A 20,836-nucleotide genomic window follows, 5' to 3' on the forward strand; every position below is an offset into this window, starting at 1 on the left:
CCCCAGATTTTTTTAAACTAGATTTATGAATGAATCAGTAATTTGAGGTTTAAATGAGGAATCAGGCAGTCAGTTATGATGGCATTTTGGAAATGATGGTTAAGGTCCTATAGTCAGGATTGTCTAAGTTGGAGTTCCTACTTTATGTATGAACTGTGAGACTGCCTCATACCTAAAATAGAAATGTTAGTAATAGCACTAGCCTCTTAGAGGTGTTGATGAGGCTAACAGATAATTTGTTTAAAATGTTGATTGTGCTGCCTAACATAGGGTATGCTCAATACATTGTAGCTGTAATTATTGCTAAATGCAGTCCTATTGGGTTGACACAGCCCCTTGAGGTCCTGTCATTTGGTCTTTATATCTCAGGCATCTAACTTTGCATATAGTAAATGCTCAATAAATTCTTAAGTTGAATTGATTGATTGATTTACCCTGTTTTTATCTTCCATTACAGCCCACTGTTTGTAACATGGAAGATTGGTCGAGACAAAAGATTGCGTGGATGCATAGGTACTTTTTCTGCCATGAATTTGCATTCAGGACTCAGGGAGTACACACTTACCAGGTGAAGATCAATTTTTGTTACCTCTGTTTCTACATTAAAAAAACACACACTTACAAAACTTGAACCTGATTATTTAATTCATTTTCCTTTACTGAATTGTCAATATTCTTGACTCTTTTCATGTTCAATATTTTTCTTCGACCATTTGCCATATCTCTGGTAAAATGTTGATATATATTATCATAATATAAAATACTGTGATTACATGTATTCTGCCATAGATGTTTTAAAGTGTTTCTTTTCTTTTAATACCAGATTATTTTTTTTTTCATTTGAAAATCAATGACCAAATGTCCATAGGTTACCAAAATGTATTATTTCCATAATTTTAGTCACTGTGTCTTCTCTGTTAGACTTTTAAAAAAGTATTGATGTCTGTTTCATCTTGCACATTTTGTTATACTTTTATGTATTTTAAATGGAACCAGTAAGCTAGGAAGAAAATGATGCCACAGCCTGGCAGCATAATCATTCACATTCACACTTTACCCAGAATTAATTGCAGCTTACTTATTTTGTTTCATCTAACACAAAGACAAAATAATGAATGCCTCATTACAGTTTTTAGGACTTGGTTCTTAATTTTTGAACTCACAAAAAGCTATCAAGCATGCCATCTGATTTTCTTTCGTTTCAAGTTTTGATTTTTAGCAAATTGTGCTTCAAAATTATTTCAAAAGAAGAAAATTCCTTAAATAATAAGCTATTAGTAAAGGAATTTCCTGTTTTGTTCAGATTTCAGAGTGATTATCTAATACAATTTCTATAGTTGTAATATGTACAAGTGTTCGTCCAACAAGAAATTGTTCTCTCCTGACTATTGGTACTTGGGGCAAATTGCTTAACCTCCAGTAGATAAAGTAGTAATTACTGTATGTATTTTGTTCTGTGTACAAAATAGGGATGTTAGAGAGATGTTAGGGGAATGAAGTAATAATCAATCACTACTTTGCTTCAGGATTAAGGTTGTGGAACATTCATTATTAATTGTAGAATCACATAAATGCAGTTCATAACACCAGTTAATAAGATGCTGGTAACTGAGTTTAGTATTCTTTTATTTGAAGGTGGAGCTCAGTGCTACAGGATTTTCTTAGCTTACAATGAAGCCCAGAAAAAAAAATCAAAGACTTGGAGCAGGGGTCCTCAAACTATGGCCCGCGGGCCACATGCAAATACAAATATTGTATTTGTTCCCGTTTTGTTTTTTTACTTCAAAATAAGATATGTGCAGTGTGCGTAGGAATTTGTTCATAGTTTTTTTTTTTTAAACTATAGTCCGGCCCTCCAACAGTCTGAGGGACAGTGAACTGGCCCCCTGTTTAAAAAGTTTGAGGACCCCTGAGGAAGGTCACATTCATTCTTAGATTTTCACAGGTATTAGAAACTTGGGGTTTGGACTTGATTAAATAACAGACAGGCAGTAAAGGGATCAAAACACATATTCTGGAAATAAGTACAAATTACTAAAGATAGTATAAATGCAGGTCTAGGCTTGTTAGTTTTTCCCCCTGATGTGAAATCCTATGAACTAATTTTTTAAAATTTATTTTTTTATTGAATTTATTGGCAGAATTGAGTTGGAGACTTTAGCAGATTCTGCCAGTGACTACGTCTTTGGGACAGGTGCATATGAAATTACACTTTTAATAGTTAATCAAGGCAATTTATTATGCATTTCCTAATATAAATTGTTATGAGGAACACTGACTGGTTCCTTGGTATTGCCTGAAGAAAAGGATTCTATGACTAAATATATTTTGGAAGCACTGGCTAAACAAATTTAAATAGATCTGCTCACTGAAGGACTTCGCAGAACCTTTTATGTTCACAGTATTGTTCATCTCTAAGAGAGAGAGAGAGAGAGAGAGAGAGAGAGAGAGAGAGAGAGAGAGGCACTTCCCAGACTTCACCTTTTTTTTTTTTTTTTTTTTTTTTTTTACTATTGAACCCTTTTGTCCTTTACTCCAGTATCTTATGCCATTAGTGTTCTAAGGAATATATTTTCAGATACATTCATTCTGTTTTAAATTTTTTCTTTTTCTTTGTGGTTGGGGAGTCTACGTTGATGTATGGAAACCCTATGTACTTTCTAATGAATTGTGCCAGAAATCCCAGTATCAAATATTATACTTTATAAATTTTTATTAGTTGTAACTGTAGTAGCAGTTTGGTTTTGTTTAAAGAAAATGTGCCTTTTTTTTGTCTTAATTGATGAGAAAGGATGAAAATATCCAACTTTTCTGGACTTATGGATCTGTCTCCAAGGGTAATTACCAGATGAATTACAGTATATATATTTTTATAATAATGTGGTTTTGAATTAATTGTTCAAATAGTTGAACTTGGAAATTTTCTACATTTGTATATCTGATTACCCTCATTGTAGTCTGTCTCTTCCTGTTTACTTTTTGACTTTTTCCTCATGTTTTTATTACAACTTCTTGAAAATGTATATATCATATTAGAGATATGTGTGTTTGTGTGTGTGTGTACACATATACATACCCGGTCTTCTCATTTTTGTTTTGCTTAATTTCGTTTGCTTAATATGACAACAAGAAGTTATTTAGAAGAGATGAACAAAAGAAAACAAGTCTTATAATATGCAGTTGCTCCTTTTTTCATTTCAGAATCAAAATTGTGGCATCATTTTAAAAGTTGCAGTATAATATCTTTCAGTCCAATAGGGCACTTATTACTTCTACATGCTGTTGCTGTTGTTACTGTTGTTATTATTATTATTGTTAATAGCTCCCACTTATTAAGAACCTTACTAAATGTCAGATACTGCAAAGGAGCTTTATATGCATGTTCCTCACAACAACTCTTAGCTTGAATATATTGAATTTATTGGGTTGACATAGGTTAATAAAATTGCATAGGTTCCAAGGGTACATCCCAAGTCAAGTCTCCTTCCATCACCATTTATTCCCCTTTACCTGCTTCTACCTCCCCCCTCCCTGTCCTTTCCTTCTGGAAACTAAGATGTATAGAATTTAAATAATTTGACCCTTTACACATACAGCAAGTATTAAGTGGTAGAACCAGGATTCAAATCAGGCCATCTCACTGGAAAGTTCAAGCTCTTAACTGCTACATTTAAGATGAGACAACATAAATTTTTCTGAGAATATATGTTTTACAGCTTCATCATGAAAACAAACTTGAAAGCAGATTACTATAAATGGCATAAATCGCGGATCAATAATTCTTTAAAAATTCTAGTTAAGAGTTAATATTGAAATTTTGTTATATTTTTGATTTCAGGAAATCCATAGATGGGATAATAAAAAGTATGTAACTTGGGTTTGTATAGACTAGTCAGAAGAAAATTCACTTGGATTAATATTAGAAAAGGATAATGCTCATTATAAAAGCATACTATTATATAGTATGAAATTGTGTTCTTTGGCTACATGTAAATTATGGACTAGACTCCAAGAAAAATACTGTTTTTCTTAACATAATAATTGGTGATTCTTGTAGTCTATTCTTCCAATCTTAAAAACCCATAAATCATAAAATTTATAAATGGAATAAAATGAACTTGGGGCTGGGGATAAAAAGGAAGGAGAAAGCAAAACAAAAAATAAACAATGAAATTAAAGCCTCCCCAGGTACAGGTATCTTTTAAAAAATCTGTTTTTTACTATCTTCAACAGTGATTAGACTATTGTTCACTTTTCAGAATATTACTCAGCTGTAACCTTTTTTTATTAAGTTATTACATATGTGTCCTTATCCCCACATTACATCCCATCCCCCCCACTCATGCCCTCACACCCCTGTTGTCTGTGTCCATTGGTTGGGCCTATATGCTTGCATATAAGTCCTTTGGTTATTCTCTCACCCTTACCCCCACCCTCCCCTACCTTCCCTCTAAGGTTTGACAGTCTGATCGATGCTTCTCTGTCTCTGGATCTGTTTTTGTTTATCGGTTTATGTTGTTCATTATATTCCATAAATGAGTGAGATCATGTGTTATTTATCTTTCTCTGACTGGCTTATTTAACTTAGCATAATGCTCTTCAGGTCCATCCATGCTGTTGCAAATGGTAGGCGTTCCTTCCTTTTTATCGCAGCATAGTATTCCATTGTGTAGATGTACCACAGTTTTTTAATCCACTCATCTACTGATGGGCACTTAGGCTGTTTCTAAATCTTATCTATGGTGAATTGTGCTGTTATGAACATGGGGGTGCATATATCCTTTCTAATTGGTGTTTCTAGTTTCTTGGGATATATTCCTAGAAGTGGAATTACTGGGTCAAATGGGAGTTCCATTTTTAGTTTTTTGAGGAAACTCCATATTGTTCTCCACAGAGGCTGGACCAGTCTGCATTCCCACCAGCAGTACACAAGGGTTCCTTTTTCTACACATCCTCACCAGCACTTGTCGTTTATTGATTTGTTGATGATAGCCATTCTGACAGGTGTGAGATGGTATCGCATTGTCGTTTTGATTTGCATCTCTCAGATGATTAGTGACTTTGAACATGTTTTCATATGTCTTTTGGCCTTTCTTCTGTCCTCTTTCGAAAAGTATCTTTTTAGGTCCGTTTCCCATTTTTTGATTGGGTTGTTTATCTTCCTTTTCTTAAGTTGTATGAGTTCCCTGTAAATGTTGGAGATTAAACCCTTATCGGTGATAACATTTGCAAATATGTTCTCCCATGCAGTGGGCTTTCTTGTTTTGTTGATGGTTTCCTTTTGTCAGCTGTAACCTTTTTTTTGTATAATGTATACATAACATAAAATTTACCATTCTAACCAATTTTAATTGTATAGTTCTATGGGCTTAAGTTCATTTGATGTGCATCATCACCACCATTCATCTCTAGAACTTTTTCATCTTCCTCAACTGAAATTCTATATCCACTAAACGTTAACTCCCCATTTCCCCCTCCCCCAGCTCTGACAACTTTCATTCTACTTTTTGTCTCTATGACTACAACTCTTCTAGGTACCTCATATACAATATTTGTCCTTTTGTAACTGGCTTATTTCATTTAGCATAATGTCTTCAAGTTTCATCCATGTTGTAGAATGTGTTAGAATTTCCTTTCCTTTTAAAGCTGAATAATATTCCATTGAATGTATCTACCATATTTTGTTGATCCATTCATCCATCTATGGACACTTGAGTGGCTTCCAATTTTTGGCTATTGCAAACAATGCTGCTATGAACACAGGTGTACAAATACTTGTTTGAGTACTTTCTTCAGATATTAAATTTTTATAACACTATAGGGTTTAAGAGTTTGGAATTGATGCAGGAATAGACAAATAGATCAATAAACTAATTTTGGAATTACAGAAAAGCTGCAAAAATGATACAAAGAATGCCCTTATATCTGCTACCCAATTACCCCTAATATTACCATCTTATGGTTGATTTTTAAAAGAAACTTTAAACATTACATATGAAATTGTTTCTATTTTGTTTTAATTTGTGATGTTTTTTTCCCCCTATTAACTATGACCTTGGAAACTTTTCCTTGGTCTACTAATCAATTATCAGTTGTATTTTCTCCTTTGCAAATGTTTTTTATTGTTTGAAGTATTACGTATGTCTCCTTTTCCCCCCATGGACCCCTCCCCGACCACTCCCACTCCCCTAGGACAAGCCTCCCACCACACCAGTGTCTGTGTCTATTTGTTATGCTAATATGCATACATACAAGTCCTTTGGTTGATCTCTTACCCGTCCCCTTAACAAGTACCCTTTTTTTTCTTTTAAAAAGTTAACCATTTTATAGAAGACAATGATCTAGTTTGTTTGTGTTCCCTTAATCCCTGAAACCTAAATATAAAAAAAAATGAACAGGTACTTTTAAAATAAAATGTCTCTCCTAGATTAAGTTTTTATTTATAAACATACTGTTTTAAAATTAAAACATTTATCATAGTCAAGGTATATGTTCTCTTGGTTGAAAATTTTATTTTAGAATGAAGTAAAATTATATAAATAGGCTGAGGATTTCCTCCCCATTGTAAAAATGCATAGTTTCTGCAGAAAAACTTTGTAAAAAGATTTATAACATGGAACTATTAAATAGGCTATTCTTTCCTTGTCCTTGAAGACTGTGTAAAAGCAGGAAAGACTATAGCAAATAAGAAGCAGGATGGAAGACTCAGAATTATTTTTTTTTAAATTTTTTATATGTATTTTATTGAGTTTTTACAGAGAGGAAGGGAGAGAGATAGAGAGTTAGAAACATCGATGAGAGAGAAACATCGATCAGCTGCCTCCTGCATATCTCCTACTGGGGATGTGCCCGCAACCCAGGTACATGCCCTTGACCGGAATCGAACCTGGGACCTTTCAGTCCGCAGGCCGACGCTCTATCCACTGAGCCAAACCGGTTTTGGCAAGAATTACTGATAGAAGTTTATCCATGGTGACAAATTAAAGTCCATAACTAACTGTTAGTGGTCAAAACTTCAAAGTAGAAATATTCTTTGTCCCAGTTGAAGAAGAATAATTCCTAGAATTTACCAAGCTATTTGCATTTATGGCTTTTCATGTTAGAAAACAGAGGCACTTTATTTCCTCCCTTTGAGTACTTAGATTATATACTTTTATAGATAAGACTAAAGGCCCGGTGCACGGATTCGTGCACCAGTGGGGGCCCTCAGCCTGGCCTGTGGGTATCAGGCTGAAACCAGCTCTATGACATCCCCCGATGGGTCCTGGATTGTGAGAGGGTGCAGGCCAGGCCAAGGGACCCCACCGGTGCACGATCGGGCCTGGGGTGGGACCATGGGAGGGCTCCAGGGTGTGTCCGGCCCATCTCGCCCAGTCCCAATCAGCCAGACCCCAGCAGCAAGCTGACCTACTGGTTGGAGCGTCTGCCCCCCTGGTGGTCAGTGCGCATCATAGCGAGCAGTTGGACACTTAGCATATTAGGCTTTTATTATGTAGGATCATTAAAACTCATACAGATGAAGACAAACATCACAGTCAAAGAATATTCCTTAAAATTGTTGGCCAATAAATTGTCCACCAAAGTGTAGGTTTATTTCTTTGTGAAAACCCAAGTTGGTAGTAATTTTTCAAGAATGAAAATCATATATGTTATTAGTAGATGGGTTCTTATTTTGTAAAAGGAATGTGGATTCTAAGTGATTATAACACATACTAGAGACCCGGTGCACGACATTTGTGCACTGGAGGGGGGCGGGGATCCCTCAGCCTGACCTGTGCCCTCTCGCAGTCTGGGACCCCTCGAGGGATGTCCGACTGCTGTTTAGGCCTGCTCCACCCGGCCCTAAGCCAGCAGGCAGACATCAACCGAGGGGTCCTTAGTGTTGCTGTGGAGGTGGGAGAGGCTCTCACCTCTGCTGCTATGCTCGCCAGCCATGAGCCCGGCTTCTGGTTGAGCAGCACTCCCCCTGTGGGAGCGCACTGACCACCAGGGGGCAGCTACTACATTGAGCATCTGTCCCCTGGTGGTCAGTGTGTGTCATAGTGACCGGTCATTCCACTGTTTGGTCGATTTGCATATTAGGGTTTTATTATATAGGATAAGTAATTAATAAATATGTTCTTATTTCATAAAAGAGAAGTGTGGTCTGTCCTCAAACTTAAAAGATTGTCTTTCTTTTAGTTTACTTTGTTGTACTTGGAGCTCTTCACAGTGAAATAATTATGCAGGTGTGGGAGGTGTCTGGAGCTTGATTCTGAACTGTGCTACTTTGTTGTTGAACTGTTAATTCTGAAAAAATAGCAATGGAAGTTTGTTCCTTTCTAGGGAAGAGTGTGACCACATAAAAAGTGATATGTTTTGTTTTGTGTGAGAGGTGTGTGTGTGTGTGTGTGTGTGTGTGTGTGTGTGTGTGTGTGTCTGTGTGAGAGAGAGAGAGAAGGAGAGAGAGATTGCATGTTACAGCTGTTCATTTACTATTAGTCTTCTTGAGGTAGTAGAAATAGCTAACAGATATACTTTAGTACTTTTAAAGGTCTTGGCTAGATTGGGTATTTCTGGGTGATTACAAATTTGTTGTAATATTTTGATTTTATGTTTTGCTTTTATGTTTTGGTATTTTAATCTGTCACTTTTCTAAAGCACTATGAGTTTAAAACCATTGTAAACAGCATTATATTTCCCCCTTAGGGTAGACTATTTTGTGATCACTATTATTCTTTACTAGAGGCCTGGTGCACGACATTCATGCATGGGGTGGAGCAGGGTCCCTCAGCCCGGTCTGCACCCTCTCACAGTCTGGGACCCCTTGGGGGATGTCCGCCTGCTGGCTTAGGCCCACTCCCTTAGTCCTGCTCACCAGCTGTGAGCCCGGCTTCTGGCTGAGTAGCGCTCCCCCTGTGGGAGTGCACTGACCACCAAGGGGCAGCTCCTGTGTTGAGCATCTTCCCCCTGGTGGTTAGTGTGCATCATAGCGACTGGTCATTGCACTGTTCTGTCGATTTGCATATTAGGGTTTTATTACATAGGATTATTTTAGGTAACTAAACTTGACTCATTGTGAAAATGCCCCCCCACCAAATTTAATATCAGTTCTTCCAGTAGCATCACCCATATTGATTTTTCTTATGAAAAGAAAAGCTGTACATGAGTCACTTCTGACTGTACACTATTGTCATGGAAGCTCATTCTGGAAATGTTAAGGTCAGATTATTTTTGGCAAGTATCTGTGACAAGACTCCTGGCTAAAATATGCTTTTTGAAGAAATAAATTAGCTGTATCAAAAGCACTATGCAAATTAATTAGCTTAGTTTACAGTCTCCATGTTGTTGCCTTTTATAAAAGGCAAGATGGTCTGCTTACTAAAACTTATACCTAACTTGTTAGCTGCAGTGTATAAATTACCAACTGGGAAACTGTCAGATTTTATAAGCTTTTAATTTAAGGTATAGCTTGGAACTTAGATTGGTATATACCCTTCACTCAAAATTATCCATAGGATAGGATAGGACAATTAAATATAATCTGTGGAACTCTAGAATTTTCATTTTAGCTGCTAGTTTAATGCACTCCTTCATTATCTGTGGTTGAGCTAATGTGAAGAGATGTGGCCAAAAAATAGCCAGCAGGATGTGGAAAGAGTGATTAAAGAGTAAGAACCATTCCCAGTATGGGTAATAGCTCCTGAGTTATAAAGAATGATCTGATTCATATAGCACCGAGTGCCATAGGAATTAAATGTAGTGAATATATCAAATTCTAATTCCTTATCGCATGTTTCAGATATTCAGAGTCTCCAGTTGAAGTCCCTATGCTGCTTTGATCAAGCACTACAGGCACAATGCCTTTGGGTAGAAAAGCAGAAAAGGCCATTTGTAAAAAAAAGTGAAGGTATATTAGAAGCTGAAAATGGGCTTTTGCTCTTGGTTCATAAGGAGAGGGTAAACCAAGAGAAATTGACCCTATTCTTACATCTGACTAAACTTTATCACTTTTCTCATAGAAGGCTGCAATTTCCCCCTTTTAATCATGTTTAAACATTCATTCTGCATATTTCATCTAAATTTTGCCTTAGGAATTTATAATATAGTAGGAGAGAGATGAAGTTATATAAATAATTATAATCCTAAAAAAATAAAATAAAAATAAATTAAAAAATAAAGATAAAAAAATTCAAAACATACAAATAAAAAAGAAAATAATAATTATAATTCTAGGTAGGAAGTGATTTTTTTGCAAAAGAGGCAAAGGAAGTGATGATACTGGATGAACAGATACTCTACATCTGTAGTAAGAGCAGAAATATATACAAAGCAATTTATGAAATTGTTTTAGTCTATCCATAGTTCACTTTGAGTAAAAGCAAAATACTCTGTAACTTTTTGGCTTGTTTTTATCCTATATGGACAAAAAAGTCCAAAATTATTAGCATATTTATAAATTTTATTATCAAAGTGACCATATACAAAGTGTTGACTATTTTAAGAGATTGCTAACAAATATTTGAAGAGGAAAATGAATTTGCTGTGAAAAAATAAAAACCTCAGACATAGAGTACACTTAAAAGATTGTACACACACACACACACACACACACACACACACGCACACACACTTCCCCAAAGAGCAGCTAGACCAGTAGATAATAGCTCTGATGTTTGGCAAATGCAGAAAAATAAAAGTTAATAGTTTAGATTTCGCTTTCCTATTGTTCCATTAAAGTGAATTTTATATTTTGTTTCAGTGCAGTAAACTAATATGTACCCTTTTTCCTGAGGATCATTGCTTGAGATGCTTTTCATTTTTTTCAGAGGAAAGACTGAAGTGTGAAAATAAATTTGAATACAAATATTAAATGAAATCATTATTATATTAGATGTGGTCTAAAATCATACTGTAGGCATTTAATGGTATATTTACTTTTGTCTGAGCATTTACATGTAAGTGTCTAAAGTATTTGAGTCATTAGGATCTGAAAGAATAAGAGGACAGATTTGTGTCTTAATATTCTAGAAGAATATTTAAACCAATGAATGCTCAAGCCAATTATTCCTATTTAAAATATTATGCAAATAATATGCTCTTAACCACTTTTAAAGGACAATGTTGCTAGTAATTTGAGTACTTTAAAATAAGTTAATGTTGAAGTTTTGTGCAACAATTTAATATTACATGTTTAGTTACTTTATGAGCATGAGAAAATACTTTTAAAAGATTTCCTTAAAAGGCAAAGAAAAAAACCCTTCTCCATGATCTTTGCTCTTCCTCAAACTTCATACTACCTCAAATGTGAACATTCAAAGTAGAACATTGGAAAAATTTCCATTTCATTATAGTTAAAAATTTAGTGTTCTTTAAAGGTTAAACACTTATTGTTGTTAGCCCTTGCATTATAAATATATCTTAGAAACAACTTCGATTTTTTTTACATTCTCCCTTCACATTTTAAATAAAGAGCAAGCATTCACTATAAAAGGCTTTTCCTGAAGAGCTACATTATCTGAGCTGTTTCTTAAGAAAAAGAATTGAAAAATCCATACTTATATAACAAATAAAACAGACACGGACAAATGGTAACTTTTAAAAAAGTTCTATTGCAGTAAGAATTTTATAGGTGCTAAGAAATTTTAAAGATGAAAATGGTGTCTAATATATTCTATTGAGAATGAAGCTCTAATTATCAATATCAAGTGTGCATTATCAGTAGTTTAAAACTTAAATGTGAAGAAAATACATTAGATTCATAAAATATAAATTTACAGTTAGTCTAATGTTCAGAAAATTTTTCAATTTTACTTCAGCTCAGAGAAGTATCCTGTAACATTGAAACTATAGGTTTCATCATTCAAACTAGATTAGCATGTTCTTGTCTAATATTTTTAACCCTCATTAAAAAAAACTATGTTTTTATTGATTTTAGAGAAAGAAGAAGGCAGAGGGAGAGGGGGGGAGAGAGAAACATTGATGTGAATAGAAACATCAATCAGTTGTGTCTTACACACACTCCAGCCTGGGATCGAACCCACAAACCTGGCTGTAGCCTGACTGGGTATTGAACTGGCAACCTTTCGGTGTGCAGGATGACACTCAACCAACTGAGCCACACTGACCAGGGCCCTCATTTTTTAATTTATATATTGAAATACCAACTTTTGTGCCCTTGCTAGCGGTGAAAGAGAAGATTTAGAAAGCTATAAAATAAATTCTTCAGAAGCATTAATTAAAGGGATTGCCCAGAACTCAACTTCTTGTTCCTATACCCAGTTATTTTCATATGTTCCATAAAGCTGATTTAAAAGGTTCTAGCTGTATTTATTTATTTATTTATTTATTTATTTATTTATTTATTTATTTATTCTTTACTTTTATTGTTGACACTATTACAGATATCCTCCATTCCACCCCTACTTTGCCCACCTCCACCCAGCCCCAGTCCCCTCAATTAATATTTGACAAAGGAGGCAAGAGCATACAATGGGATAAAGACGGTATCTTCAATAAATGGTGTTGGGAAAATTGGACAGGTACATCCAAAAAAATGATACTAGACCACCAACTTACACCATACACCAGAATAAATTAAAAATGGATAAAATACTTAAATGTAAGTCATGAAACCATAAAAATTCTAGAGTAAACCATAGGCAGCAAACTCTCAGATATTTCTTGTAGCAATATTTTTGCCGATACACCTCATAGGGCAAGGGAAACAAATGAAAAAATAAACAAGTGGCACTACATCAAACAAAAAACCTTATACACAGCAAAAGAAGCCATCAACAAAATTAAAAGGGGGCCCACTGGTGGGAGAACATATTTGGCAATGATACATCTGATAAGGGGTTAATTTCCAAAACACGTAAAGAACATATACAACTCAACACCAGGAAGACAAACAACCCAATTTAAAAAAAATGGCTAAAGGTTCCAACTATTGCTACTTCAATGAGGACGGGAGAAAAGAGAATCTCTCTTCAATTCCTCAGGCTGCTTTAAACCTAAGGCATTCCTAAGGCAACCTTCTGTTGCTCCCTGGCTAAGGGGTCTGAAGAAGTCCGCTAAACCTTTGAAATATATGTTGCATATGAAGAACAGTAAATAACCACAGACTGCTGTTTATACTATGCTGCTAATGAGGTCATGGGTCCAGTGCCCATTTGGGCCAGTTTGCTTTGTTTTGCTCAGTATCACAGACCTCACCCTAAACGCTAGATAGCTGATTACAAGGAGGCTCATACAAGAGCATGTGGATGATTCAGTATCATACCCAAATCTTCAGCATCATCTAGCATATGAAACATGCTGCATTCAGAGTACCCAAAACTTAGCAAACTTACGAATAGTTAATAATTCCAATAATAATTGCTTTGAATCCAAAAGAAAAAATGAAAATATTTTAAAATGTTAAATTACTTTCAAAAGTCCTTTAAAGACAGCCAGCATGTTAATGGGTGGTGGGGAAGCTCTCTGGAGTGGCAGTGGAACTGAGAACATAGGTTGGGTTTCAACAGGCCTGAAATTGCTGTGAACAAAGGGAGATTGCTGGTTAGATACCTGGCCTCAGAGGAGAAATGTTTATTAGTTCCCCCTTTCCTGAGTTTCCACCTCTCATTAGGAGTTGTGGTTAAGAATGGGAGTCATTTCAGATAATAGTGGATTTTAGCTGTAGTGACTCATAAGTACTTAAGTGATGGAAGGATGATTATGTTAAACTCACAAGTTTCTAAAATGCCATTGCACTTTTTAAGGCAGAGTACATTTTTAAATGCATTTTAAAGCTATCATTAATAGTTATTGAGATGCTCCTGTGTCTCATGTGTTAGCTCACTAAGGTGTGTGTCTGTTGTCTAAGTGTATGTACCCTCCCATACTATTGCATCTTCCTCTTCATACATAGCTTTTATTGTTGCTCAGAGCAGCACACTTACCCCATTAGCCAAAATGGACACAAACACACCTACTGACATGACTAGACTCCTCTCAGTTATTGTTAATCCTTATACGTGAGAGAAGAATCCCCCCTCCGTGTCTACCCATCTTGCCTAGAGTAAAAACCAAAGTTATTCCAAAACCTATATTTCACACAGAGAGTGAAGCCAATATTCTACAATGCCATCATTCTCAGTCTGGCTCTGCGTTTCCCTCCACCTCCTAGTTCCATCCTTGTTAAGAAGCACAGCATATGAGGCCTTAACCTCACACTCCAGCCATGCACAATTATTCACTACTTCCCAAATATAGTCTTTGTGTGTCTCTGGCTTTGAACGTATTTTTTCTCTGACAACCATGCCTTTCTCCATTTCCACCCAGTCAACTCCTTCCTACTCATCCTTCAAGACTCAGCTTGCTCATTACTTCCTCCATGACATTTCACTAATGGAGCCCAGCAAAACTGTTCAGTCTCTGTGTTCTCACAACACTTTGTCCAGGCCTCTATTATAACACTTAACACACTGGATTGTAGTGATTAACTTTACATGTTTGTCTCTCCCTTTTGAAATTGCCCTCAGCAGTAGTTTACCAAGCCACATCAAAGCAAATAAACAGAAACCGGTCTCACCTCTTTCTGGTAACTTTACTTGATCCTGACAACCATTTTCTACTCTCTTCTATTTCTGTCTACTTCTGTTAGCTTAGGTTTGTCACCTTTTTTTTTGCTGCCAGTGAACTTGAGCCTGTAGAAAGTTGCTGATGATGATTGGTAGTGAGAGTATTTTAAGGCCATTTGGAGTCAGACTGAGTCAGGGGACAGGATCCTTATCCTAAAATCTTTAGAAAGTAAATTAGCATAAGGTTGAACTCTACTTAGAAGGGCTATAAGTGACTGAAGAAGAACAGTGTAAATTGATGCTTGCCATGAGACCATAGAGCTGGAAGGGATCCTTAGAAGTCATCTAACCCCTATCAGATACTGTAGTCTTTTGTATACTCTCCCAAGAAATGGGAGAGAAATTTCTATCTCAACCTCTCCACTGACTTGGAACTGACTACCAGTTAAGGAGCCATTTCTTTTCAAACACCTCTAAACGCATTGCCACAACTCCATTTACCATATAGCTTTAGTTGAAATGCCAGAGTCAAAGATTGCCTGTATTTAACCTTTTATTTTTTATAGAAAGCCACAGTAACCAGCTGTGATTTAACTTACCTAACTCTGCGTAATGTCTGAGTCTTTAGAAGATTAGGAGTGGTAAAATACACAGCTTTACAACTGATGCCCATCAACTAATCCTAAGCAGTTTTAACTGGTTATTATTGAAACCTTTAAAGCTGCTGCCACCACATCTTCTCTCACTGCCTACATTAAAGTTATGGAATTGGCTGGTCCAGAGAGTCCATAGATTTTGAGCTATAACTGGTACTAGATATTTTAGTAACCTCCAAAAATTTATTATACAGAGCTGTAACTAGAGTTAGAACACAGGTCTTCTCACATTGCCTGGGATTGTCACTGCAGTTTTCACAATAGAAGGAATCCATAAGTGTATTTAAATTTATTCATTAGTTTTATGTTAAGAAGCACATAGTTTCAAGGCACCCAGTAATAAAATTATCATTTTGCAGTATAAAGTCTCTCAAGTTATCTGCCTTGTATTAAGTTTTGGACATATTTCCATAAGATGAAGAATACCCTTAGAACTATGCAACAAAAACTATAAGAGTAACAGAATATAAATATTAGAGATACACACACACACACACACACACACACAAAGTTTGTTTTTATGTTAGATTTACCCTTTTTTAAAATATGCCCCCAACATACTACTAGTTACATTTCCTAATCATAATAATAACATGTTTTGTATGTGCTGGACTTGTCCAAATATTTTATACTAGAGGCCCAGTGCACAAAATTTGTGCACTCAGGGGGGCAGGGCAGTCCCTTAGCCCGGCCTGCACCCTCTCACAGTCCAAGAGCCCTCAGGGGATGTCTGACTGACAGCTTATGTCTGCTCCCTGCAGTCAGACGTTCTTAGCGCTGCTGCGGAGGCAAGAGAGGATCCCACCACCGCCGCTGCGCCCACCAGCTGCACACTGACCAACAGGGGGCAGCTTCTGCATTAAGCATCTGCCCCCTTGTGGTCTGTGTGTGTCATAGCGACCAGTCATTCTGCCATTCGGTTGATTTGCATATTAGCCTTTTATTATATAGGATGTTACCTCATTTAATTTTTTTAACAACTATGTGAAGTTGAAGGCATTTCACTTATATTACAATCAGGAAAAAACAGGGCTTAGAGAGGTTAAGTAACTTACTGAATAAGAAGTAATACATGACAGCACCTGCATTTGAACCTGATTTTGTGTGATTCCAAAGTCTGTGTTCTCAACCACTATGTATACTCCTCTCCTCTGGTAACATCACCCCCTTTCCTCCACTGAAAACTTCTCATAACTATATGTCCTAACTCAACTGATAACCCCTGGTCTCAGTGCATAAGAAAAACAACCAACCAACTAACCATTGAATAACTTTTCATTTGGGTCCTCAGTTTCCTAGCTATTCCAAAATGTCTCTTACCCCCGCCCCCCTGTTAATTCCAGTCTTACTCAACTTCTGGGTTCTCTTTCCTTTTAGAATCCTGCAACACACTGTCTCCCTCATGTACCTTTTTTCTTCACAACTGTCCTCTCAGTCTCATTTGATGTTCTGAACTCCCATGGTCCTGTTAGAATTGATCATTTTCTCAGGAATACATGCACCCTAAGATTTGATACTGTGTGTGTGTGTGTGTGTGTGTGTGTGTAACATTTGCATTTAACACCAGCGAATTTACATGGAATACTAGTTCAGCCTTTAGGTTTCTGTCTAGGCATAACCCTCTGAAATCTACTATAGTAGTCCCCTCTCCCCCAAATCCACAGTTTTGCTTTCGGCAGTTTCAGTTACCCATAGTCAACCACAGTCTGAAAATATTAAATGGAAAATTCCAGAAATAAACAATTCATAAGTCTTAAATTGCATGCATTTCTGAGTAGCATAATGAAATCTCGTGTAGTCCCATTCCTTCCACCTGGAATGTGAATCATCCCTTTGTCCAGCATCTCCCCTTGTATACGCTGCCCACCTATTAGTCACTGAGTAGCCATCTAAGTTAATCAGATCTACTTCGTGGTATGGCAGTGCTTGTGTTCAGGTAACCTCGATTTTACTTAATAATGGCCCCAAAGCACAAGAGTAGTAATGCTGGCAGTTCCGATATGCCAAAGAGAAGCCACAAAGTGCTTTCTTTAAGTGAAAGAGTATGTATGTATAGGGAAAAAACAAACTATGTATAGGATTTGGTACTATCCACTGGGCATCTTGTAACATATTCCTCATGGATAAGGCGGAACTACTGTGACTTTTGGGTAGCTTAGAGAAGGCTTCACCATAAAGAGACTGTAGATAGAAGCCCTGTTCTTCTCTACAATTAGTCGAAAAGGAGACAACTTTAGGAAGTAAGAAGTTATTCTGATTCTTAGGAACTATAATTAAGGAAACAAATTTCAAATTTCCAAGTAATTTAAAACAAATTTATTGCTTTAGTTTACATTTTTACAATTTGTGAAGTTCTTTGGGGCAACTTATCAGAAAACAAGAAGCATCTATATAAATGAAAGACAGATATATCCATGGCTGACATTTTTCTCATTGACATTTTTTAAAAAGGAATTTCAGGAAGGAATTGTATGTGTTTGAACATGGACTATGTCCATTTTATCATATTTAGATTTCTTACAATTGTAGGGTTTTGAAAAAATAATAAAATTAGTCAGATTGTGTTTCTTTCTTACTGCAAGCTGGGATTTGGGGATCTGAGTATTTTAAAAACAGGCAAGATTTTTAATTTTTATTTTAATTTTTAAAAATATTTTTTATTGATTTCAGAGAGGGAGAGAGAGATAGAAACATTGGTGATGAACGAGAATCATTGATTGGCTGCCTCCTGCATAATCCACACTGGGGATCAAGCCCGCAACCCAGGCATGTTCCCTGACCAGGAATCGAACTGTGACCTCCTGATTCATAGGTCGACACTCAACCACTGAGCCATACCGGCCAGGCAAGGCAAGATTTTTAAATGTATTTTTAATTTTATACAAATCTTTTAAGGCTGCATTACTTAATATATATAATTTTTAGAGAAAAGAAGAGAGAAACATCAATGAGAGAGAGGCATCAATCAGCTGCCTCCTGCTAGCCCCCTATTTGGGATGGAGCTGCAACCTGGGCAGATGCCCTGACCTGGAATTGAACTGGCAACCTTTTGATACTTGGGATGAAGCCCAATCAACTGAGCCACACTGGCCAGGGCTGCATTATCTTTTTCTTTTTTTTTTAATTTTGAAGCAAACAGTAATGAAAACTTAAAAACCAAAGGCATGCAAACATGTTTTTGCCCGTGATCTGTTTGAAAACTATTCTTTGTCTGAAATAAATATTACATTATTGCAAGTCTGTTTCCAGGATAGGTATTTTAAAATTTGACAGGAAAATTACCTTTCAAATTTTTATGCATATACTGCTTGTGAATTATTATAGCATTATTAGCAATGTTGATTGTCCATGTCACATGTTTCTTAATAGGATTTCAAATAATTTTGCCAGTGTAAATTTGTCATTTTACATATACAATCCCACGTACTAGAGATTCATTGTGGCAACCTGGCAAATTAATGGTGCAGTGGAAGAAAACCAGCAAATGGCTGGAAATGCTAGCCCAGAAATTAGTAACATTTTTAGCCTTTGGGATGTGAGTGAGGCTAAACAATGCACTTAAAATGACATTTGCAGGCTTACATCATAGGCCAAAGAAGTGGGAAGAGAGGGTAATGGTGCCTGGTAGAGCAGAAAGTCTGCCAAATAATTGAATGTCAGATTTGATTGTTGTTGTTCTGTCTTTTGCCTAAGGTGTATCTCATTTTAAGAAAACCTTCCAGAAAGAAAATTGAATATGTTCAAAGCAAATAAACCAGTAAATGCTCATGGCCTTATAGTTTCACATTACAGATTTTCTCTGTTTCCCAAAGGATTCACCCAGGATTTCCCCATACACGCACAGTTACTGCTTCTTCCTTTGTGTGCTCATTGCACACTTCCTGGTACCTGTTACAGCACTTGCTTTGTCTTGCTTGCAGTGTACTCAGTTTTGCATGACTACTGTCTTCCCTACTTAGAGTGGTAGCCCCTTGAGGACTTAAGCTAAAATTGTCACTTCTTTGCATCTCTTAAGTAGCTGTGGTGGATTAGGCATAGATAAAAATAAATGTTTGAATTAGAGTGAGTTCCTATAGTATGTTGTTTAGTGTACAGGCAAGGCAATTAAAGAAATTACCAGGAGCCAGAACCCATGCAAGGGACCTGAGAAAGGAAGATTAAAGTATCCCTGAAAATGTAAATAATAGGAAAATAATTTGCAAAAGCAATATTTACTTTCATTGTTAGGAACCTAGACATAACCTAAGATGAGACATATCTGTATTTTGTTTTCTATTTATAATTTTAGTTCAAATAATTTTTTACTCATTATTTGCTTTATAATTATCAGTTGTCATAATAAAGAATGGTAACACTTAAATCTTATAGGAGATTTTATGTAGATAAAATATTTAGATATTCTAGTTGCGGCTGTTAAGTTTTACTATTATAAAAATGAAGCAATTGAAATAAATTTTAAAATGTGCTCCCGTAGAAAAACCTATATATACTTATGTTACAAATGAGATGTGTGAGAAACAAATAGCCTGAAGAAATGAGGGTGATATTTAACATCCTATATATTACCTGTAGCACACAATTACAGCTTAGTAGCATTTTGTGCCACAAGGCTGCTTATTAGAATTGTGTCATGAAGGCTATTTTATTCACAGTGGCACTAGTCTCCAAGTCTTTTTTAAATCCTCATAAGGGAGAGATGGCCATTTCTGTGAACGGTCCTGGTCTTAAAAACATTGGGTGAGTGGGTGATGGTTTGTCAGAAATGATGTTTCTGTAATGGCCAAACATCTTGGGGGGACCAAAGTTTCAGGTGAGCAATCGATCACAGGTCATATCTTCATATTATGCCATTTATTAATATCTAGTTAATTATGCTTGATTCTGTTAATGGATGAAACCATGTAAAGAGGTTGTGTTTACATAGAAATAAAACTTGAATTCAACAAGCAAAACACTACCTCACCCTTTTCCCCAAGAAAGATTGGGGCCAGGGATTGCGACATGTTGATCATTTTATTTAGCAAGGTCAAAAAACTCCTTTTGAGAGATAACAGCCTTCAAGGGCTCCTGTCTACAATTACCAACTGTAGGAATATTCGCTCTGGAATGGATCCCACTCTATTCTGGGCCCAATTTTCCTTGTCATTTCCCGTGTAACAAATACTATGCAAAATTGTGTAACAAATAAATGGTTTGGAGATTACATAGAATGCTCAATATAATAAATTTCAGTTGCAGTGGAAAGGAAAGAGGTCCTTTTGATATGTATTTGATAGGAATGTGTTAATTTCAACAAAACACCTGGTATAAAAAAGTTGCGAATGCAGGACAATTGAGGGGGTTACAGAAGGAGAAGGAATTTACTGTGCTTACAATTGCCAGTAGTTGGGCCACTTTGAAGTTGTGATTTTTGTCAGACTTGGAAATTTAGTGGGAACCAATCTACTCAGCCCTTCCATGAGAAGATCCAAATCCAGCTGCAGCAGGAGCAGTTACTGATTGAGAATGGAGGCTCTATGCAGTGCCTCCTAGCTAATTTTCATCAATATGTTTAATATTGTCCTTTTTATGTTCTGGAGGGGAAAAGACTGCCTTTGTGGTTTATTGGTTGAACTTGTACAGCTGAATCTACTG

General features: G+C 36.2%; 1 protein-coding gene across 3 annotated transcripts in view; it reads left to right on the top strand.

Moving 5' to 3' along the window:
• The window catches only part of AMMECR1 (AMMECR nuclear protein 1), a 124,674-nt gene that overhangs the window by 53,584 nt on the left and 50,254 nt on the right, over nt 1-20,836 (top strand). For 2 of the 3 annotated variants that reach the window (XM_059680089.1, XM_059680088.1), the window contains exon 2: nt 458-568. The exons of the other annotated variant lie outside the window; for it this stretch is intronic. In XM_059680089.1, coding sequence (XP_059536072.1) covers nt 458-568 — 111 coding nt within the window. The remainder of the gene's footprint in view (nt 1-457; nt 569-20,836) is intronic. 3 annotated transcript variants of the gene reach the window in all.

The sequence above is a fragment of the Myotis daubentonii genome, chromosome X, assembly GCF_963259705.1.
Source record: "Myotis daubentonii chromosome X, mMyoDau2.1, whole genome shotgun sequence".
In the NCBI taxonomy this organism is placed as follows: Eukaryota; Metazoa; Chordata; class Mammalia; order Chiroptera; family Vespertilionidae; genus Myotis; species Myotis daubentonii.